At 38.3% G+C, this 21,604-nt stretch overlaps 3 protein-coding genes across 3 annotated transcripts; all 3 read right to left on the bottom strand.

Annotated features, from left to right (window-relative positions):
- Nucleotides 1-3,397: 3,397 nt before the first annotated feature.
- Nucleotides 3,398-4,981, bottom strand: LOC135623043 (E3 ubiquitin-protein ligase RSL1-like). The gene is made up of 2 exons (XM_065125540.1): nucleotides 3,858-4,981; nucleotides 3,398-3,778 (listed from the first exon to the last, which is right to left on the bottom strand). The coding sequence occupies exons 1-2, from the start codon at nucleotides 4,631-4,633 to the stop codon at nucleotides 3,709-3,711; spliced, it is 846 nt and encodes a 281-aa protein (XP_064981612.1). The 5' UTR covers nucleotides 4,634-4,981; the 3' UTR covers nucleotides 3,398-3,708.
- A 118-nt stretch (nucleotides 4,982-5,099) lies between these two features.
- On the bottom strand, nucleotides 5,100-17,048 carry LOC103997914 (1-phosphatidylinositol-3-phosphate 5-kinase FAB1B). The gene is made up of 12 exons (XM_018818233.2): nucleotides 16,691-17,048; nucleotides 15,606-16,612; nucleotides 12,343-13,071; nucleotides 11,962-12,115; nucleotides 11,486-11,830; nucleotides 10,172-11,116; nucleotides 9,743-10,074; nucleotides 9,529-9,652; nucleotides 9,273-9,443; nucleotides 7,740-9,176; nucleotides 7,056-7,322; nucleotides 5,100-5,612 (listed from the first exon to the last, which is right to left on the bottom strand). Exons 2-12 carry the CDS (start codon nucleotides 16,214-16,216, stop codon nucleotides 5,376-5,378), a joined length of 5,352 nt encoding a protein of 1,783 aa, XP_018673778.2. The 5' UTR covers nucleotides 16,217-16,612; nucleotides 16,691-17,048; the 3' UTR covers nucleotides 5,100-5,375.
- A 921-nt stretch (nucleotides 17,049-17,969) lies between these two features.
- Nucleotides 17,970-20,098, bottom strand: LOC135623042 (pectinesterase-like). Its single transcript, XM_065125539.1, has 2 exons — nucleotides 18,917-20,098; nucleotides 17,970-18,820 (listed from the first exon to the last, which is right to left on the bottom strand). Exons 1-2 carry the CDS (start codon nucleotides 19,977-19,979, stop codon nucleotides 18,141-18,143), a joined length of 1,743 nt encoding a protein of 580 aa, XP_064981611.1. The 5' UTR covers nucleotides 19,980-20,098; the 3' UTR covers nucleotides 17,970-18,140.
- Nucleotides 20,099-21,604: the final 1,506 nt, after the last annotated feature.

Below are 21,604 nucleotides of genomic sequence, written 5' to 3'. Positions count from 1 at the left end.
ATAATCAAATGTTGGATTAAAACATAATTTGAATAATGAGAAATATTCTATATTATAGTATAGATATTTGGGGCATATTCTAAGAAAATAATTAAATGATTAGTGAAAGATAATATTTTGAAAAGTTTAAACTTATTTATTTTGATATTTGCATAAATTATATTTAGGAAAAACAAACTAAGCATACAAAAAATAATACCATAAGATATAATAAACTCCTTGATATTATTCAAATTGATATCTCTAGACCATTTCATATTTCCTCTTTCATTGAAAAAAGATATTTTATCATATTTATAGATGTTTTATATTATATATTTTTAATATATTGAAAGTCACATGCTATTAATACTCTTAAGGTGTACATAAATGAGGCTATCCAAGAAGTATTTTTTGATATTTTATAAGTTATCTAAAAAAATTCAAGAGATACATATTTTATTATCTTAATTATAATATAAGAATAATAGAATCTGACAAGGTAAGATTCTTAAAATAGTAAAATTAGTATGAGTGAAAATTTTGAAAGATTAATATAAAGAAGATACAAGTTGATGCTCCTTTATTATTTTTCAATCGAGAGATTGTTGTTCCTGAATTAATGAGGATGAATAATAAAATAATATTAGTGAACTCTCACATAATATAGTATAAGGATAAACTCTAATAGTTTTGAAAAGATCTAAAAGAGAAAGGAGACAACATTATTAATAATTATTTGATATATCTATAATAATTAAATTATAATATAGGAATAAAAAAGTATCATTTATCATTTTCAAAAGTTGTGGAATGCAACGATTCTAAACGATGTTATGATATAAGGAACGAAGAGTTCAAATTAATAAACTAAATGATATTTAGGAACTCATTGGATTACCCAATAATTATTAAAAAAATTAATTGTAAATAGGTCTTTAACATAGAATGTGACTTAAAGGATAATATCGAATGATATAAAGTCAAACATGTGTTCAAAGATTTTCTTAGAAAGATCATAACGAGACTTTTTTTTTAGTTTTTATAAAAGACATATTGAAGATCTTCATGACATTAAAAGTTCATTATGATTTTGAGTTATATCAAATGGATATGAAAATGGTATCTCTAAATGAGGATTTAGATGAAAAAAATTACATAAAATAAGATGAAGGATTTATAGAGAAGGAAAAATAAAGTTAGGTTTGTAAACTTAAGAAATCTATTTATGACTTTAAATAAGTTTTCAAACAATAATATATAAAGTTTCATAATGTTATTACTTCTTTCATATTTAAGAAAAATTCTATCCTGAAGGTGGTGGGAGCAAGTTTATTATATATATATATATATTATATTTTATTTGTCAATAATGATATTTGTTTATTATATGAAACCAAAATATTTCTCACTAAAAATTTTAAGATGATTGATGTAAATGAGGTAGCATATGTTATTTGCATTGAGATATTTATAAATAAATTTTAAAGATTAATATATAGTTTTACTCAACTAGTGATATATTTATTACTAGAGTAAAAAATTCAATTAAAGCTAATGTCCTAACAATAACTTAGAAATGAATCAAATGAATAATATTCTTTATATTAAAAATCTATTATATATTTAAACCTGTATAAGACTATATATCAATTTTGCAATTAGAATACTAGATAGATACAAGAGTAACCTAAGAACAAAATTTTAGAAAGTTACAAAGAAAGTAATGATATATCTATAGAAGATGAAAGACTATATACTCATATACATGATATCATATCAGCTTGAAATGACATGATATTCATATGTTGATTTTATAAATTATCGCAATAGTAGGAAGTCCACTTTAAGATTTATATTAATGTTAGTTAGAGATCCAATTTCTTGAAAAATTATAAAACAATAGCTTATTATATCATTAACAATAGAAGTTGAATTTGTGACATACTTTAAGGTAACAAATCAAGCTTTATAGCTATAAAATTTTATCTCAAAACTTGATGTGGTTGACTCAATTATTATACCACTAAAGATATTTCATAATAACATCAGTAATTTTTTTCTTTAAGAATGATAAGTACTTTAACGGTTCTAAGCTTATCAAAATAAAATAACACCACTTTAATGATTTTTAATTTATTTTCTATAGCTTTACACTTTAAAGAATATATTTTGGATCTTGTGACCAAGTCATAAAAAATACGATGATGCATGTTTAAAATGATATTATTATTAAAAATTATATATTTAATTAAAATTATTTATTTTAAATATTGTATTTATTTTTTTATATTTATATATATTATAATTAAATATGATAATAATATTCTCTCGATAAGATAAATTACATGAGTTATTATATATTATATTAGGAAAGACTAATAATGTTATGGTACATAAAAATGAGAATGACATTGATGACATAAAATCATTATGACTCATATTGATAGTTGAACTAAATATAGTATTATTATATTTATTAAATTTATTGACTTATTTTAAAAATTCATGATCATGTATAAAATACCTTTAAAAAAATGTAGAATCTAATTATATAAAATCATTTATTTTTTTAATTTATTTTAATTTTAATTTTAATTTTTTTATATTTATTAATTAATAAGTTAAATAGGATAATATTAGATTATATGATATATTTAATTAAGTAAGATATATTATAAATCTGATTGAATTCTGATTATAATTGTTTGTCAGAAAGGAAGTCCTTGATAGAATGAACTTTTATACTTTCTACTCTTATTTATAAATAGACAAATCTCCTATGGACTACACACAATATGAGATTTATTCTCAATCTTTATGAGCTCCTATTTTATCACTTAGAAGAAGAATAAAAGAGAAGAAAACGAGTCTAGTTTTCCTTAAAAGATTAATATCGTTATATCTTTCCGAGTCCTATGAAGATGCATTTACATATTAATAAATGACATCCAAAGATACGTAATCTTAATTTTGATATATCATTATTCGATTTTGATTTTGATATTAAATTTTTTATATAATAGTAATATTATTAAAATGTTTATGTTTATAATTATTTTCAGTAACGAGAAAGAACCTGAGTTGAAGATGTATAGAGCATGACGAAGAATAAAAAAAAGTAGTCTAATAGAACCATTGATGATAGGGAAGAGGGACATGCTCATTCGTCCATCACAGAACTCGAGTCGGCAGTGCCCCACCCACTGGGAACGCCGTTTGCTGCACTAGTTGCAGAGTCAAAATCATCAGAGATCTGATGACATCACAGAAAAGAGTATTATAGACGAGGAGGAAAGCTTTAGATTTCGAATGCATAAAAGGCCTCTACTAAGTATTGTTGAAGGACAGTAGTGGGTCTTGATTCTTCCAGCAATCTGTCAGCAAAAGCAACATAAATCAAAAGGCACACTGTCATTACAGATCTCCGCCAGGGAAAGAATCCCACCATATGTTTGGCAGAAACAAAAAGGAAACAGGCGAAGGTCATCATCTTAAACAATTGATGACAGATTCTCCAAGCTTGCAACTCGGTAGTATGGGAAACACAAAATTAAGACACAGATTAATTTCCAACGACTAATTTTGATGTGCATTCTAAAGGTTGCAGCAAAAGTTGGATCAACACCTGAGTACAAAAAGTTGCATGAGCAGGAAATTTGGTCTGCAAAAGATAGCTCTTTTTATTCTTCAGACGCAAAAAGATTTCATCCTTCAGTACCAATCAGGTTAAGCACTGCTGCAAGCATGACCCATCCAATATTTTGATCCACATCCATAGCAGAACTCAAAGCCACACCTGGAATTCAACGAGAGCCAAAGTTTTATCCGTATTCGACATTAATTATATTGTCAAAACATGGAGAACGATACGTTACCTGCACCTAATATGCATGCAGCCCTGAGTCTTCTCCACGAAGAACTTGCACCTCGGGCACCTCTTCCACCTCTTGTCCTTGGCGATCTTCATCAGCATAAGGTCCTCTCTCCCCCTCTCATCGGTTCCCAACATCTTGAACTCCTCGCAGCTCAGCCCCGAATGCCACCCCACCTTGCACTGCGCGCAGAACAGCCTCTGGCAGCTCGGGCACTCCGCCTGCATCACCGTCTTCTGCCCATCGTCAATCATAAGCGCCGAGCAATCCTTGAACGGGCAGTAGAACCTCTGCGACGCGAGGACCATGGACTCGCAGAGCGCCGTCTCCCACCGCGAGAACACGTCCGCCGGGACGATATCCTGGCACAGCTCCGGCCGCAGGACCCCCTTGCACTCGATCTCCGGACACTTCACCATCAGTATGTTCTCCTGGACCTTCGCGCCGATGTACCGGCTCAAGCAGTCGCGGCAGAAGGAGTGGGAGCAGTTGCTGCTCCGGAACATCTCGGCTGCTGGTGCTGTGTCCATGCAGATCTTGCAGAGCACTGGGGCGCTCGAAGAGGACTCGCCCCTCTCATTTATGGTTCTCACTGCCGGCGATCTGATACGAGCGGAACAAGAAGCGACCACCGCAGACATGAGCACTTCCTGGAGCTGGAGCTCGTCGGCGTACTTCTCGTCGGAGATGGGGAAGAGCTCTTGGTCTGTGGCGGAGAGCGCAGAGAAGTAGAAGTCATCCACCAGATGCCTTAATTGGGTGGAGGACTCTTGTTCCATTCTGTGGACTTTCTAGGGCTTCAGGAGGTCGACGAACGCCTGCAAATGCCATGAAAGGTCGAGTGTCTATTTATGATCGAGGGAGATCGGAATTCGTAACGTCGTCGTCGGTATGATGGAGAGAAATTTCCACGAAGAGTGGATGGGTTTGGTGTGTTGATGAAGGGGAACAATTCCAAGAACATTAATAATGGAGCCACATAGTTTCTTGATAAGGAACTGATCCCAAGTTTCCGGTTATGGACTTGTAATCATCCGAATTGGGATGGTTGCAAGGTATGCAAAATGCACCTGCACGATCTTTACAGCAGAACATCACTGATGCTTGAAAACGAACGTCATATGATGAAGTTTGAAGATGATCTCATGAGGAAGTATAGGGTGCGAGACATGAGAGGCATACATACTGTACAAATTATGTTGTGGTATAAATAATGTACATGTTGGTGGTACGAGGTAACGACACTTCATACAACCAAAGTATTTGGCATATAAGACTTTGTTTCACATCTATTACAAATAAATGTCAAGTGGCAAAAAAAACCAACAAATCAGATTGTCATCTAGAAATACTACAAGATATAAAAAGGAGAGGATTGATGGAACCCAAAAATGCGGGCAATCACCCATTACACACCATAAAATTTGCAGGAACTTCGTGTTGCGAATTTAGCGACGCACCTAGCAGATTATCTTGGCCAAGGTCGGTCCGCGAGTTGCTAGGGATGATGGCAGGAGGTGATCACTGATCTGGAACCACAAGGAAATATGCTGACATTGCTTTTCGGAAACGTTTCTTGTATTGATCGGGTGAAATCACAGTAGGAGATGGCCCTCCGAAAATTCCAGAAGCTTTTACCCATGTCTCCAGGTGCTTGTCCCAAGTATACTGTCTCATAAAATCAATGATCCCGACAACCAGCTCTTGCTTGTTCTCATCCACCCCCACAAGTAAAGAGTAATCCATCACATCAATGGACTGCAACAACATCAGCAGTAAAAGAAGTTAAAAGATGTGAATTTTTAAGCCTTTGGTAAGGAAAGCTTGTTGAGTTGCTAAGAAACGAACACTTGGCTGTCTGATGTCACTTGCTAGTTTCATCAACTTTGAACATGGGCAAGCTATTGTTGTGATCCAAAGTGGAAACGGAAATACACAATTATTCCATGGCAAAATAAAGTACAGACTTGTCTCGTATGATTGTGCAACAGAGCACAACAGCTGATTGACCGTTCATGGGAGGTCATGGTTACAATGTGCTGCAAACCTATGGTTGATACATGTGAATTTAATGATGTTGATAGTAAGCTTACAAACAAGAACGGGGGCATATCTTCCAACATCATAGATTTTTTTAATGAATCTGAATGCAAAAGATTCACTGGATTGGCTGAGATAAAAGTCGGCTTGCCAGAAACACAATTCAGGCCTAGTTACAATACTTGTTGAACCAAATCTACATATACCCTTAAATATATTTCTTAAACCAAGAAAACAATAATTTGCACTAATTCTGTATTTTATTGTAATAATGAGAAAAATTCAGTTCGCAGACACCATGAGGATCTTGTACTGGTTTAAAGTTTATCTAGTCAAAAAACAAACTACAAATACTGGGTGAATGCTAACATAAAAAACAGAATGGAAAGTCTGTTACTTATGGCACAACAAGCTAAAAGCTTCTATTAAATGTAAGGAGATAAAACCTATGGTGAAGCATTATTCATGTCAACCCAATTTTGAAAAGTAGACTTCTTTTAAATGTCATGGACATAAACACCATCCTTGGTTGGACCAGAGTATACTGATTAGTTCATACTGGTCCAACCAGAACGTACCAGTCCAATCAACATTTGAAACCTTGTTTTGCAGGACTTACAGCATATCCTCACATTTGAAGAACAGTGGAAAAAGTAGCCGAAGATTAATTACTTTTGGTTTTAGAGGAAAATGTAAGACAATATAGTCTAGGACTCTTGGTTGACTCATTGGTGAGGGTAGAGAGAAAATTGTGACACTACAAATGCTGCTATTCCTTGGTAATATTGAAATAAAGGAATGCAGTTTTCCAACACGAGTGGCAACACAAGATCCCCATCCTATGTCCAGACACCTATCAATTTTGTGCAGATCTGGCAAGTATAAAACTTGATAAACTGGTGAAATTGCTCCAAGGGGAATCTATGGAGGATGCAGTGTTAATTTTAGTCTTTTTCTCCTTTTCTCTCTGATCAACCCTACCCAAGTAAATATTCTTATTCATGTTTAGTTGTGGAAATAGGATGGATTCTCATCTTTTCTTCCAAAGGAGAATAACTCTTTTAAATAACCAAAATGATCAAGGAAAATTTTCTTAAATAAGTTATGTGATAGCCAATATTTATAGGTAAGAAACATAATTAACTGAAATTATCTACTCACCGCAAGAAATGCAGTGTCATTCCATACAGCTCTTTCCAGGAGTCTCTTTGCTTTGTTTCCAACAAAAATTGGAGAGGTACGCATTGCCTCAATCAAATTTTGATCAAGAAGTACCTTATTGTTACCACTTATATCCGCATTATACCGTGACCTTGAAGATCCTTTGAGGTCATACAACCATTTCACAGACCGTCCAAATAAAAGATTCTCCATAACGAGTACATCCATCCTGGACTCTTTTCCACCCTTCAGATTTTTAACTGCAACCTGCATCAAATATCCAAAAAGCATATCAGAAAAACTACTAAATAAAATGGTAATTATTCTTGATCATGGTTATTATTTAGTTCTAGGATCTAAGAACTGGTAAACCAATAAAAGGAATTCCAGATTGTTTGTACCAAAGAAGAAACATGAAATTCATCAAATTAAAAAAAAAAAGGAACAGCCAAAAGAAGCTCCAGACTGAGAACCATAGCTCAAAATAGACTAGCAGCCTGAATCAGTCAAAACTACACCAGAATGAAGACCAAGTGTAACAACTATCTGGTATTTTTTGCTAACACACAAACACTTTGAGAGAGGTACAAATAAGTAATTACATTGACAATAACTTTTCAGACAGTTGACATCTAAGAAAACCTGAAAGAAACGAAAGATGAAAAGGCTCAACATGACGTATACCTGGTAGATGCCGAGAATCTTTGCCAAGCATGTTGGACTCGATGTACTTTTCGACTCCAACAGATACTTGAAATACTCGGGGGCAAATTTGATAAATGATTCTAGCTCTGTCTTGGTAACCTGCTTTATGATGAACCTATCATCCAGTGACTTTGCAAAGAAGACATTGCTCTTCCCACCCTGTGCTCCCCATTTTTTACATCGACTAAGAGACCTTATAAAATCAAGTTCAGACGGACAGCAAGTTCTCCTTAAAGCATCAAAATATTTTGAATAGTAACATGTTACAGAATATCTTACTTTCCCATGAGGCCCATCCACAGCAAAAGAAACTCTGACATGCAATGATTTAGTAGATGCAAGTGGATCTAATATCACCGAACTCTTGCTACCAGAGGTGGATGAGGTGCTGTCATCAACTGACCCAAAACTTCTGAAGCTTTCAAATGGAATGTCCTCAACTGATTGAAATGATTGAGAGTTTCCAGATTCCTGGATCATCAAGGAAATTGAGGATTCCCTACCATCTCTGGACTTCTCAAACTCATCAGTTATCTGAAAGTGATAATCAGGACAAACAAGAGCATAAGATATAGCACTGGTCGGTTCATCATCATAAACTGGAATGACAGTATCATTCACCCCAAGGGGAAGAAGCAGCCTTGCCCAACCTTGCTGCATTAACTCGTTAAACAAAGAAATATATTCAGGATGGTACTCACTTAGGGCACTGTCACAATTATTGTTAAGAAAAGCATAGAGATCTGAAAATGATGTTTTTGTCAAAATTGAAATGGCTTTCGCACTCTCTCCCGATCTTGCTGGCATCATATCAGTACAAATGCTTTCTTCAAGATTTTCAGAAGCTGAATTTGCAGGTGCTTCTTCAACTGAGGTTAATGATTTCAATTTGCTTCCATCAACTAATGCAGAACCATTTTCACCTCTCCACTTTGCATCCAAGGTGTCTGAGAGATCAGCCATAACTGGGAACTGCCCATCAGAGAGAACCCTACGGACATCAAGACCACATTCTGGAGGATCAAACTGATCGTTTACACTTGTGCTAGTAGAAAGAAGTTTGGTGTTCTTGTCCTGTTCCAGATCTAATCTTTGTTGATTTGTAGTAGATTGCTTATATTGGTCATGTTCATTCCTAGTTCCACTCCCATTAAGGGGTTCAGCAACTGCAGAAACCAGAGCATCAGAACTCATGAAGCTCCTCTGTGCCCTGAGAGTTAAATCCTCCTTATTTCTGGTCATGAGACCATTAAGCAGTTCATGAGGGTTACTAAATGAACCTGCAGCAAATTTTAGCCGTTTATCCCATACATAGGACTGCAACAATAATTGTTTTTGTAGCCTATTGACATCAAGAATATCAATGAATGGCTGCCCCATCTTTGCATCCTTTTTCATTACTGTCTGTTTAGATTCCTGGAATGGGTCATTGCAATTAAAACCTATCTACTTGAGGAGGCCAATCTTTGATAAAAAAATTGGAGGAAAAGAAAATGGAGTATGTTACTTCACCTCAAACTCTGCCTGCTCTTTCTGAAGAATTCCTTCAAGTTCAATTAAGCGTCTTCTCGATTCAAGGACTTCCATGTTACCATCATGAGAACCAGTGTTCAATACTTTCTCTTCAACTTGGCGCAATGACTTACGTACTTCAATGAAGAGATCATTTGCAGTTTTAACCACCTGTCATTATAACAACATAGTTAACTTCCAAGAGTGCCAAATAATTCAGCCGTAATGCAAAGAAAGAATGATTGGTGGAACAGACTTTATTTGCTTCTTCTTGTACCCATTTCTGATGCTGGAAGTTAAATTCCAGCTTTGGAGGTGGCAGGTAGACAGAGTGTACATTAATTGATGCATACTTGAAGCATGCAACCATTTCCCCATATCTGCACATGTTAAGACTAGCATCAGCAAAAAAGTAAGAGCGGGCGTTATCCTCTCGAGTGAAAGGAAGAATAGAAGGAAAACAAAAGTACCCATAGAAACGGAGACAATCCCTGTGAAGAGAGTGACCACAGCTGGCTACTCTACTTGCAGCAGCATGATTTGAAAAGCTAAGCTCCAAAAATTTACCAAAAGACAAACCCCAGGCAGCATCAGACATTACAACTCTTCGAGTTGCAGGAGGTAGCCCATTGACTCGCGGACAGCGTAGGCACCTGTGCCACATCCATATCTTGCCATCACGTTCTCCAGGCAAAAGAAATTCCTGAAGCTTCCTCACAGATATCATCAGGCTGCCTTGGTGATGAGTATAACGATAAATATGAGCTTCTGATGGCATCTCACAGGAACGACACCGATAACTCTGACACAGCAAATATAATGAGGTTCTAGTAGGCAAATTAAATTCTTCAGGAAAAACACTCGTAAGTAAATAAAGCACTCTAAGTACAAATAAAAACCTGATCAAACAGATGGTCACGTAAGTATCTTCCGAGAGGCTTGTCAAAGCTGCCATAATATTTAATGCGGAACAGATGTGCACGCTCACATACAGTCCCTTTCCATACACAGTGACAAGAAAGTGAAACCAAAATGCTCTGATGATCTGAAGGTGATGGTGGGAATTCTTCCTTTGGAAATATGTGATCATTCCTAGAATTATGTTGATCTGAGGTCCCTAAACCTGAAAAACCAAGTTGCATTTCTATCATTTTGGTGTCTTCTGTTTGCATATCACAAGCCATATTTTTACCACTAACAAAAGTTTCTGGACTATCAAGATAGTTGGACGTTGGCACTGGACAATGGAGAATTGTTTTATTATCATTTTCCATATATCCAATCTCAGCCTTTGCTTTATTGCCATCTCTAGTATAACATGAAGAATCACAAAAAAAGGAGCTTGGAGTTGTTGCTGAATGAGACGAAGAATTGAATGGAGCCATACTTTGCTGTTCATCAGTACGTTTAATTTGATTATTTTTGTCAACAGGCAGATCATGCATATCAACAGATGCAGTAACAGAGGTAGAGAGAAACTTGAAAGCATGAAAAGTATGATTTTCAGAACAAAATGGTGATGCCACTAATCCAGATTTTCCAAAGTTGCCAAGTTCTTTGTTGGAATCTGATTTACTGGATATTTGTGCAGCATTACTAGGTTGTGGATTTTCAGCAGTAGAGATTGTGAAACCAGGTACTGTAGATATAGATCTGTTAATGGTTGAGGGTTTATCTGGCAGTGCAACAGTGATTGGAGACTTCAAAGGAAGTTCTGGAAGAGAAGCCCCTTCATCTGCAAGAAAAGATGTTTCCAATGCCAAATGATATGCTGCAAACACTCCGTATTGGATAACATGTTTGACTTTCTTTAGTTCATCACCATTGGAACCCTTAAGCAGAATCTACAAAAATAGAAAAATCATAATTGACATGTGCATTCAATTGCCTTATTTGTGTGTTTACAAAAACATAACTAACAAGAAGCATCAAAATCTCCTCATCCTCTATTTATTATAAAAAATATCCTTCAAAACAGAAAAGTTGTTCGAGAGTAAACTTTTTATAAAAAAACCAATTACAAGCACAGCACTCTAAAGTGTCAAAAAAAAAAAAAAAACTGTCTGAGCAAAACATAAATCTGATGGTATGTCTGCAATTTGCTTGGTGGAACACCAAAATACAGAAATATCAATGGTGATGCATGAAGAGTTTTCATCACTTGGCAACAAAACAACAACCGATAACTAAAATTAGGAAACTTGAGAACTTACGGTACAGCCCAAGGGCTTTGGACATCCCTCAAAAAACATCAACGTCTTTAGGAGTTTCTTTCCTTCCTGTCCAGCAGTGCCATGCTCTTCGAGAAACTTCTCCACATGAAACAAGTCACAATGACCCAGTTTAGGAGACGAAAGGTGGTCAATTGAAGGGACTATCTTAGCACCAGTACAGCGTCCGATACGCTCTAAGAGTGGCCTTTTAATATTCAAGACAAGTGAAATGTTTTTAGCAAGAAGATAATCTTGAGCAAATCGAGAAACTGATTTCTCCACCAAAAGGACATTGGGGTGATGAGCATCTATCTTTGCAATTGCCATCTTTAGGTGATCCATTTCCTGGAGAAAACAAAAAAAGTTCAGAAATGACAATGAAGCATCTCACTCTCTAGGCATATATAGCATACATAAATCCCTGCACACAAGCTAAATTTAAATGCATGCAACTTAAGACTAAGGGGTAAATTAACCTGCTGTAACAATGTATCAAAACTTGAAAGCAAATTTGTCACACGCTGATACTCAAGAGCTCCACCAAGGATTAGGAAGCGGGGCTTCTCAATCTTCGACAACATACGGCGATGAGCCACGTTCTTCTTGCACACAACTCCTTTCACCACCATGCTAGAAGAAAAAGGAAAAAGAACATATATTAGCACCATAGCATTTCCCAGGAATCAAAGAGTCCATGAGTTACACAAAACAACAATACACCAGCCAAATCATGATAATCAATTCTGCTACAACATCATCTAAAGCAATTACATTTCCATTATCGAGAAGGCTCATGAAACATAAACTGAAAGTTCATGTATTCAACTTGATGAAACATTAAAAGAACATAAATTTACCTATCACTGCGATGCCCACAAGCTAGGCACTTAACTTTCACATATAATCCCGGGTCCATTCCTCCTCCGCTGCTGGTGTCTGGCTTAAGAAGTGTTGCTGCTTCCCACGACAAAGAAGTTATTATATCTAGCCAATTCTCCTTACCATCTTCTTCACAGATGGATATATTTTCAACTTGAAGTAGTTGAGATACCAAAGCCCTAAAATGGCCATCAACAACACTTTTCATGGCTCTCTTATGTTCCTCACTAGATCGATCTCTGCTTCCGTGCCCACTACCACTAAAGCTATTTGATGAACATGGATAATGCCATTCTCCTGTAACATCTTCTTCATCATCATCAAATAGAACAGCTTCTCTCTCATCTTCTTCATCTTCAGGCTCAGGAGGGAGCCAAAGTTGTTGATTGTTCTCGAAGTCCATAGGCTCTGCATCAGTGCTATCCACACCATATATGGAGGAAGAACCACATTCAACATTATTGAAAAAACCTTGTTCTTCCCCCTGATCAACACCTAACGAAGAATGGAATTCACAGCTGTGAGTCAATGGCAAGCCAATATCTTGAGTTCCAATAGTTACTTCGGCAGGATGAATTTTATTTGATCGATAACTCTGCTCAGATTCATCGAAACCAGCTGGACCATAAAATTCATCAGAGTTGTGGAATTTTTGTTCTTCTGAATCCCAGTGACATGCTCCATAGTCATCATCATCATCATCACTCCTGTAATCAGAGACAAACTATATATTTAAGTGTCAAATGCCAAAATAAATTAATGACATGCTTGATTTGACTTTCAACACTTAAATTGCCATATGACAAAACTGTAATTCAGAAAAGAAATTGTGATGTATTAATGAAGATGTGTGATGAAAGAAATTTCTATAGTAAAATATGATCTAGCTGGACACAACAATTCCTATACATATCAGAAAAGGTAACTTTGGAATTAAGCTACAAGGGCTAGTAAAAAAATTAGCACAAAGTTCTTAGAATTTTAACAAGCTCAACCAAATATATGAAATCTGAATTTTTCAACAAGTGATGATTGAAAAATAGCATGAAGGGAATTAATCACAACTACACTGTAATAAATCAAGCTAAAGAACTCATGGAAGAAGCTATAGTGTCAGGTAATGATTCATAGGTTTCATGCATTATGTTAAAGTTAATGTAATTAACATATCAGATGCACTTAATCAATATTTTCAAAATAATGGAACAATTATATTAAATACAGGATTTTATCAGGTTTATTGTAGAAATTTTAATTTCAACAATGTACTGTTAATATGTGTTTTTCAGGAGTATAGTAGTCATAATTTTTTGGCATCTAAGTTGACATTTAAGGAGTCCAATAAGAAAAGGCACATCTGACTACAAGAAGTCTCAATTAGAGGCTCTTGCTAGACATGGAATAAAATGCCCAACATACACTTGTTTTAACAAAGTTATCACGGAATGAAGGTTTTATAGAAGGGTTAGGATATAACTTTTCTTTATCTTTTTTCATTAACTTAGGCCCACAAGATGGAAAAGAAATTCTTAGAGATAAGGAATTTTCTTATAATAGATTTCACTCACTTATCTTCTCCCAACTCCTTGCTCATATGCTGTCTCCTCTCTCAATCCATGTAACAATAAGTCACTTGAGTTTATTCCCTTGGGTACACTAAAAGAAAACATTGGAGTAAAACGATCCAATAAAACTTATCTACATTTCAAGCGGTGGCTAGCTACTACCAACGTTTTCCCAAAAGAAAAAGAAAAGCAAAAGTTGAAATCATTATTACAATGCTTTTGTGGTCATGATAGAGTATGATTGGTATTTGATACCTTATCCTGCTGTTTATACTATGTAATAAATGCAGATTAAGACCATAACAAGAAAATTTTAATCAACAGCAAATTCAACATTTAATTAGATTAAAGCAAACTTCATCAAGAACATAAAGAAGAAGGTTTCCAAATATCTAACAGTAGAAAAACTACAAAATGGGCACACTTGTGACTTGTGAGTAAACTGAATCCCTGACATAAATATTTAAGTCAAGCATAGGTTTCAAGAACCATTTATCTTGATTTAATGAAGTCTGCCACTAAAATTCGTCAGTGTCTCAGCATGATTAGCAGAATTGGAAGCAACACACTGAACTCCCAAATTGACCATCAGAATTGACTCTTGACCAAGAACTTGGACAACAACCAAACTATCTCGAGGACAAATGCCCGCAATTGGGATTGTTTCATGCAACCTAGTGCTTAATTTGGTTTATATGAGATCTGATAGACCAATCCATATTATAGTTGTAAACTTTAAAACACTAGGGCTTTGGACACTTCTGAGCTTATAAAAAAAAAAAAAGAGTTTAGAAAAGAGACATATACAAGACATACTAGATTCAGATATGGGCTACTCATCACCAGAAAGTGCCCTGAAAGAACTAGGAAACAAATTATATCATTGGCAAAATTAATTACTAAACAATATTTAGGATTCTCAGCTTTAGGAAAATGTGCCCATTGTGAAGTAATGATTATGCAATTTGGGTGAAGAAAACATCTCTGTATGTTCTTCTCTTACATTTCTGTATTTCCTAGCTTTGGTAACTTGAAATTATGTTATTTACAAAATTATCTTATTTATTGATTTATTTTGCCACAAGACACAGTGTCTAAGAAGATTCATTTGGTTTTGGCTCAGCCATAGAAATGGCTACTGGCCGCGTTCAGAAACAAGAAAGACAGCTGCACCACAAGTTTGATGGTCTTATTCTTCTATCATTTAAAATGAGTAAATGGTGTCCCTCACTTGTCCAGATATTCAGAAAAGATGGTTTTAAGGACGTTTCTACAAGGTTGAACAAGCACAAAATGCAGCAGAATGTCTTTACGAACACTTATTGTCTGAAAGGATGGTTAAGGTACATATCCTCTAGTTTGCCTAATCCGTATATCAATTTCCAGAGGATTGACGTTCAAAAATAGACAGTCACAATATCTGCTTAAATCTCATTGAAGGAGCTTTCTCAACTTTGCAAGAGCTGTAAAGCCAATAATTATAAAAAGATTGGAGGCTCCAATAATGTTACGATGACATAAGCACAAAAGATATTTGTGGAGATGCTATACATGTATGAATGTCGAAAAAGCAATTTGTTACTTATTGTTGAGTGTAGTAATCTACCTATGAGCTTATTCCCCTATAGAAAAGTGCATTATGATGGCAGATAATGACATCAAAAATATAATTGCACCTGTTCAAGAACCTGAAATGAGCTGGAGAATGATCGCCTTTATCCACCAAAGAATTCATGGTAGTCTCTGATATCAACATGTCCTGTTTGTCAGAGTAGATTTCCAACTGAATAGACTGACTGGGGCAACAGGCAGGACCTTGAGGGGCTTGCTGGTAAGCTCCACTTGAATATGTGAAAGAAACTGCTGATGATGTACTGCTATTAGCAGTACCACTGGACTTGGTACTAGCCAAACTTGTAGTTGAAAGGGAAGGACTAAGTATCGGGCCTGAAGGTTGAACTTCATCCCTTGAGGCTGCTATGTCCTCCGACTGCTTGAAGCAAAAACTACACACCCTAATCAATTCTCCTTCTTGGAAATTCTCGACGTCATAGAAATTAGCAGGGACAAAATTCGAGGTGCATTTAGCACAGAAAACACGGCCACACTTACGACAATGGTGTCTCCGATTGAGGATCGTGAACTGGGAGTCACATTCATAACAGACCATACAACTATCATCAGGCATCCAAAAAGCCCTCGAAATGCAAGCTGGATCAGCCCTCCAAGGAATCCAGGATTTCACTATGCTGACTAAATCAGGGAACCTCTCGTCAGGGGTTTCCATAGACGACAGACCCTCCCAAGCCCTTTCATTCTGATTTTTTCATTTGCAGCTACCCCGACAACGATTGAAATGTTTCACCAACCGATTAGCACTGGATCAGAATTGAACCCAGAAGTTTAGCCTTTGGCCCACAAAAATGAATTCCTGATGTATTAATCGTGACAGAAGAACCCTGTTTCCAGATTAAGAACCAATACCTAGCTGATGAAGAATTCAGAACCACGAACCAAAGATTCAGATTTGAGACTCTAAACGATGTCCTTTGTACTCGAGATCCATCTCTCATTATCCATACATCTGACCTACACGGTCACTGTTCAAAACCCTAATAGATCAATATACGGATTATATCCGGCAGCAATTTGGCCACAAAACCTCAGCCGTCGAAGATCAATTCTGCAGAATGAAATAAAAGAAGGATCTCCATCAACAACCTTCGGATAAAATTATCCAAAATAGGAAACGAATATCTACCAAAAGAAGAACAAGAGGCAAGAATCAAAATCAAGGAGATTCACGGCCGAGGAGCTCGACGGCGAGATTCCCACTGGCTCGAATTCGGAACGAACAGAGGCGATTTCGGAGCAACAGAGGAATTTGGGTACGAATTCGAGTGGAGCGGATCAATCGCCGCATGAGATCCCCACAGCTTCCGGAAGCCTCAGAGCTTGATCTGATCGAGCTCTCGACCAAATCCACAGGAACCCAACCACCATGGCGCCGAATAATTTGCAGCGCAGGGGAACAAGATCGATCTCAACTTTCCCCTCGTCCACCTTTTCCGACTCGCCCCCTCTGCTTCGGCTTTCACGCGGAGGAGAAGGGAAGCCCCTTCCTTCTTCCGTCGCCTTTTCCACGTTGCACTCTAAGCCGATACCAGCGCCTCTAACTTCCTGTTCATTGGAAGATAGAACGACCCCACAGCGGGGCCCAGATACTGACCCAGTATTTCATAGATAACAAAGCAGGTAGCGTGGAGGGTAGAATGACAAAGGTATCTTTCTTTTGAATTTTAGTTATGTGGGCTTAAATCGTACAGACCCAAATGGACCCGCGGAGTCAACACGAGTTGACAGTTGTGAACCGCCGTGAATGATTTATTATGTTATTTTTTATTTATTATATTTTAATAAAAATAATCCTTACATTAAATTTAATCACCTTATTGTCTCATTTATGCCAAATAATGTAGATAGAATGAGTATAAGATGAATAATTCTTTTTTTTCTTCATAATCATTTTAGTCTGAGATAGGTTTTGAGACTGATTTGTATATGACAATAATGTCTTTATTTTTAGATTTAAGCATGATGATGTACTTTGGGGCAATTGAGATTTGGAGATAAATTAAATGGTCAATGTAGTTTATACTAATTGATTACATCTGGTGATTCATGAATCATTTTGGATGAACACAAGGGTGTTAATTACTCCAATATGACCAAACAGCCAATAATTTCTACTATTGATAATTATAATTACATTTTTGGCATAATTTTGCTTATAATTAATTTAAAGCTTGAGTTAGTAAAGAGGGAAACAATATATACTTCAATGATCAATACATCCACAGCAAATTAAGACAAAACTTGGCCTACTTATATCATACATCCTCAACAACATCTAACATTTGTTATTATGGGGTCAGTACTTCAAACCAATATTTTTTTATCACAAAAGGATAGTCAAATGATTTTGTCAATGATAGATTTTTTTTTTTTTCCTCTGCAAACAACACAGTTTGAGATAATAATAAAAAAAGGTATTTCTAAGGTCTCCAGCATTTATAATATCAATATGGAAATTATGACCTTCACAGCTTGTACACCACCAATGTTACACACTTAAGGCCCACAAAGCATTGCTTGAAGGCCCATTAAGGGCCCGTTTACCTGGACCAGGAGGCCGTGGAACCAGTAGGGTATCAGAGTCCGGAGGTGTAGCTGACACCGGTGCCGGGCAACCAGTAGTCCCCGACGATGAACTCCGCAACCGTGAACTTGGACGCCTCGCTGGATGAGAGGGACGGGTGGACGCCGGCCCAGCGGACGCGGCCGGAGGTGGAGGCCCCCGGCCCCGTGTTGGCGTACTCCCCGTAGTAGAGCGTGGACAACGCGAAGCTTCCCGACCAGGGCTCCCAACCGTCCGGGTCGATCGAATCGTCCAAGTAGGTCTCCATCACGACGGTCCGGGAGTACTTCTGCCACGGCCGGCCGAGGTACGTCGGCGTGCTCCCCAGGTCGGACGAGCCCTGTATCTTGCACTTCTGGATGGAGATGCCCGTGTTCTGGTTGGGGTCGGTGCGGCCCTGCGCCGTGACGGAGTTCTTCTGGCCGCCCCCGGGCTTCCGGGGCTGGATGTAGCAGTTCTGCAGCACCACGGCGGAGTTGCCGAAGATGAAGTCGACGGTGCCGTAGATGTCGGTCTCCGTGTAGAACTGGCGGTTGGAGTGGGTGTACAGGGTGTCTTGGTAGCCCTGGATGGAGCACTGGTACACCACGGACTTGTCAGCGCCGACGCGCAGCGCCACCGCCTGGTGCTTGCTTGGGCCTGAGTTGTTGATGATGGTCAAGCCCTTCGCGATGAAGCCCGCACCCATTGCAGCTGCCATGATTAAGACTGCTCGTCAGATAATGTACTTGGTAGTAATTCCACGAGTATATAAGGGTAGATATGGAAATTGACTTGGAAAACACATACCGACGGTCGCAGAGCCGTACGTTGTGTAGCCGTCCTTGGCGTTCCTGCTGCCTACAACGATCGATTTGCCCTTTCCATCCCCCATTAACATTACGTTCTTCTGCTTGGTTGGGATGTTGATGTACTCGTTGTACGTGCCAGCTTTCACGTATATCACTTTCGTGCTACCATCGCCGCTGCCCTTGGAGGCCAAGGACACGAAGGCGATCGCCTCATTGATGGTCGTGTGCGTCCCGCTGCCGTCCTTGGCCACCACCGCGTCGGCCCGGATGTCCTCTGGAGAGGCCTGTAGAAGTCTCCGGTCTCCTGCCGATAGCCACTCCGGAAACCTGTCGGACAGGAGCTTCCGGCCACCATGGCCGTCCTTGTCCTTAGCCTTAACCTTCTTATGCAGCGCCAACGCGTTGCTGATGTACTGCAACAGGCTCTCCACCTGGGCGTTCAAGGAGTCGCCGCCCTTGGCCTTGACGGTCTCGAGGCCCTCCGAGCACGTCGCCTGGTTGGTCAGCGCGGCACTGAGCCACGTCTGGACGTCGTGGAAGCTGGAGCTCTTCTTCGCGCGCAAGACGTCGTCGAGCTGGTCCAGGGTGATGTCCAGGAGCTCGAGGCAGTCGTTGACGCTCGACTGCGAGCGCGAGGTGGACTTCTGGGCCGACGGCTGCGTCATGTTGTAAGCCACGTCACGTGCCACGCGGGCCCTGCTCTTCGCGGACTCGACGGAGACGTCGAACATCTCCTTCGTGCTGGCCGTCGACGCAACCGACGCCAGCGCCGCCTCGCATGCCTCCGGGTAGAGGGTGGACTTGCAGGTGGAAGCGACAGAGCTCTCAGTGACGGCGGTGGACGTGTCGGTGGCTCTGGAGACTACGTTGTGGGAATGCAGCGAGTGACCCAGTGGCTTCGGCTTAGCTCCTGCTTGCTTTATGGTCTTTAAAGAGAGGCCGGCAGATAAAGCTATGGCTAGAGAGACTGCAAATGCCCATACAAGGAGCTTTTTCTTGTGCTCCCTATTCCTTGACATCATCACTCTCTCATACAGACTCATGCTTCCAACATGCGCCATTTTTAAGAGGGAAGAGAGAAAGATGAAGGCTATATAGTGAGGAACTCCATGGAAGAGGAAATGGCGAAGGCGGAAGAGTCCTTTACAGAGGAAGTCAAGCTGGTGGTAGTCCAAATATATAAGCAGCATCAAGCGTAGAATATTCACCACATTCATCCCAAAAAGTAAAGTATAAAGCAGCCACTCTGCAACGTCGATGCTCTCTACCCACTTGACAGTGAATCAATCATGCTATCATATCATATATATGCACTAAAGCAAGTCATGTGTGTCTGCCTCCTTTCTCTCCATTTCCCTTTTACGTTAATGTTTCATCGGCGTTCCATGCCTCTGTTGGATTTACACACTTGGATCCATGCAGTGAATCTATCAATCTTTCAACTGGTTTGCACGATCAGCTTAGATTTCTGATACTGACAATGATCATCCAACTAATGATTTAATGATAACTGCTGCATATGTAATTCACAGGAAGATGGATCCATAGGCATTTGTACAGACTCAACAAGATCATAATTATTTGATCGTTTGACGGGCTTATCGATCGTCCCCTTCTGCTTTTTGCGTGCAGGTTGTGGTGGTGGTTGAGGAGGGAGGGGGGGTTCACTACATTTAAAGATTCCATCAAATATGGATGGTAACGCAAGGGGCAAATAAGACGGAATTAGGTGCGATGTCATAGTCTATTCTTTTGTTATTGCCTGGTATATTATCTTTATTAGTAGAGCATTTGCCACACACCAGTAAAGTTTGGTTGCAATCAATTGGCGTCTACACATGCACCCTTGGTCTTTTGCGGTCATCGTGTTTCTTGGGTAGGGTTTTGGAGAAGCTTTCAGAGGTCCAACAACAAACTACAATTCATTTTTCTGCGGTCGATGTTACAGACAATAGGATAGATTCATGTTTCCATTCTTGCAAGAAAACCTTTAGAGACTGGCGTAGAAGAATATACAAAGACTAGCAACTCGCAGTAAACATACTGAACATTTGTCACATATGACAACATCAGTTCTTGGGCAAGCAATACCGCAAGAGAGAGAGAGAGAGAGAGAGAGAGAGGGTTAATAGAATGGGATGATAGAGTGACTGAAGAGATCCAAAATAATTGTGGGTGAATTACTTTGACGTCAAGAGAAGATTCAACGTCAATCTCATCACATCCTTTGACTTCGGCAAAGTTATCGCAAGAAAAGTTCAAAGGTCAGGAGCATTACTTCATGTCCCTCCCAATTGCTATGCTTTTAGAGAGGTTCACATCTTTCTCCAAGGACAGTTGAACATTACAGTGTCAAACATAATCAATCGCTGCAGTGGTCAAACCTCCTTATCCTAAACTAAACCTCTAATTGGAAACCTTTACACAGTTCATGTTTCTTCTCAAGATTATGCTTATAACGTGTTTTTGGTGGAATTCACTCCCAAACTAAAATACACATACTATGTGGATATAGATTTCTAATGCAAAATATCATTAAAAATTCAGGGTGGTGGGGTAGCCTCTCCTTGGATGAGAAGCATTGTATCACAATATAAATATTATCCATTAGATCGGCACTTATCCACTGGACGACTTTTGCTTGTCCCCATATAGATTTAACTACTTTAATGTTCTTGTTTGGTTA

The sequence above is a fragment of the Musa acuminata genome, chromosome BXJ2-9 (assembly GCF_036884655.1).
Source record: "Musa acuminata AAA Group cultivar baxijiao chromosome BXJ2-9, Cavendish_Baxijiao_AAA, whole genome shotgun sequence".
In the NCBI taxonomy this organism is placed as follows: Eukaryota; Viridiplantae; Streptophyta; class Magnoliopsida; order Zingiberales; family Musaceae; genus Musa; species Musa acuminata.
The sequence above is the reverse complement of the archived record's forward strand: the minus strand, read 5'-3'. Positions and strand labels throughout refer to the sequence as shown.

Excerpts from the sequence above, each read along its gene's own strand:
- LOC103997914 (XM_018818233.2), bottom strand. The coding sequence starts at position 16,216 with ATGGAAACCCCTGACGAGAGGTTCCCTGATTTAGTCAGCATAGTGAAA. Across the intron at positions 7,323-7,739 it reads AGATTCTCGGCATCTACCAG|GTTGCAGTTAAAAATCTGAA; the intron begins GTATACGTCATG and ends TATTTGATGCAG. Across the intron at positions 5,613-7,055 it reads ATGACACTGCATTTCTTGCG|TCCATTGATGTGATGGATTA; the intron begins GTGAGTAGATAA and ends ATGTTGTTGCAG.
- LOC135623042 (XM_065125539.1), bottom strand. The coding sequence starts at position 19,979 with ATGGCGCATGTTGGAAGCATGAGTCTGTATGAGAGAGTGATGATGTCA. Across the intron at positions 18,821-18,916 it reads GTACGGCTCTGCGACCGTCG|CTGCAATGGGTGCGGGCTTC; the intron begins GTATGTGTTTTC and ends TAATCATGGCAG.
- LOC135623043 (XM_065125540.1), bottom strand. The coding sequence starts at position 4,633 with ATGGAACAAGAGTCCTCCACCCAATTAAGGCATCTGGTGGATGACTTC. Across the intron at positions 3,779-3,857 it reads TGCATGCATATTAGGTGCAG|GTGTGGCTTTGAGTTCTGCT; the intron begins GTAACGTATCGT and ends GTTGAATTCCAG.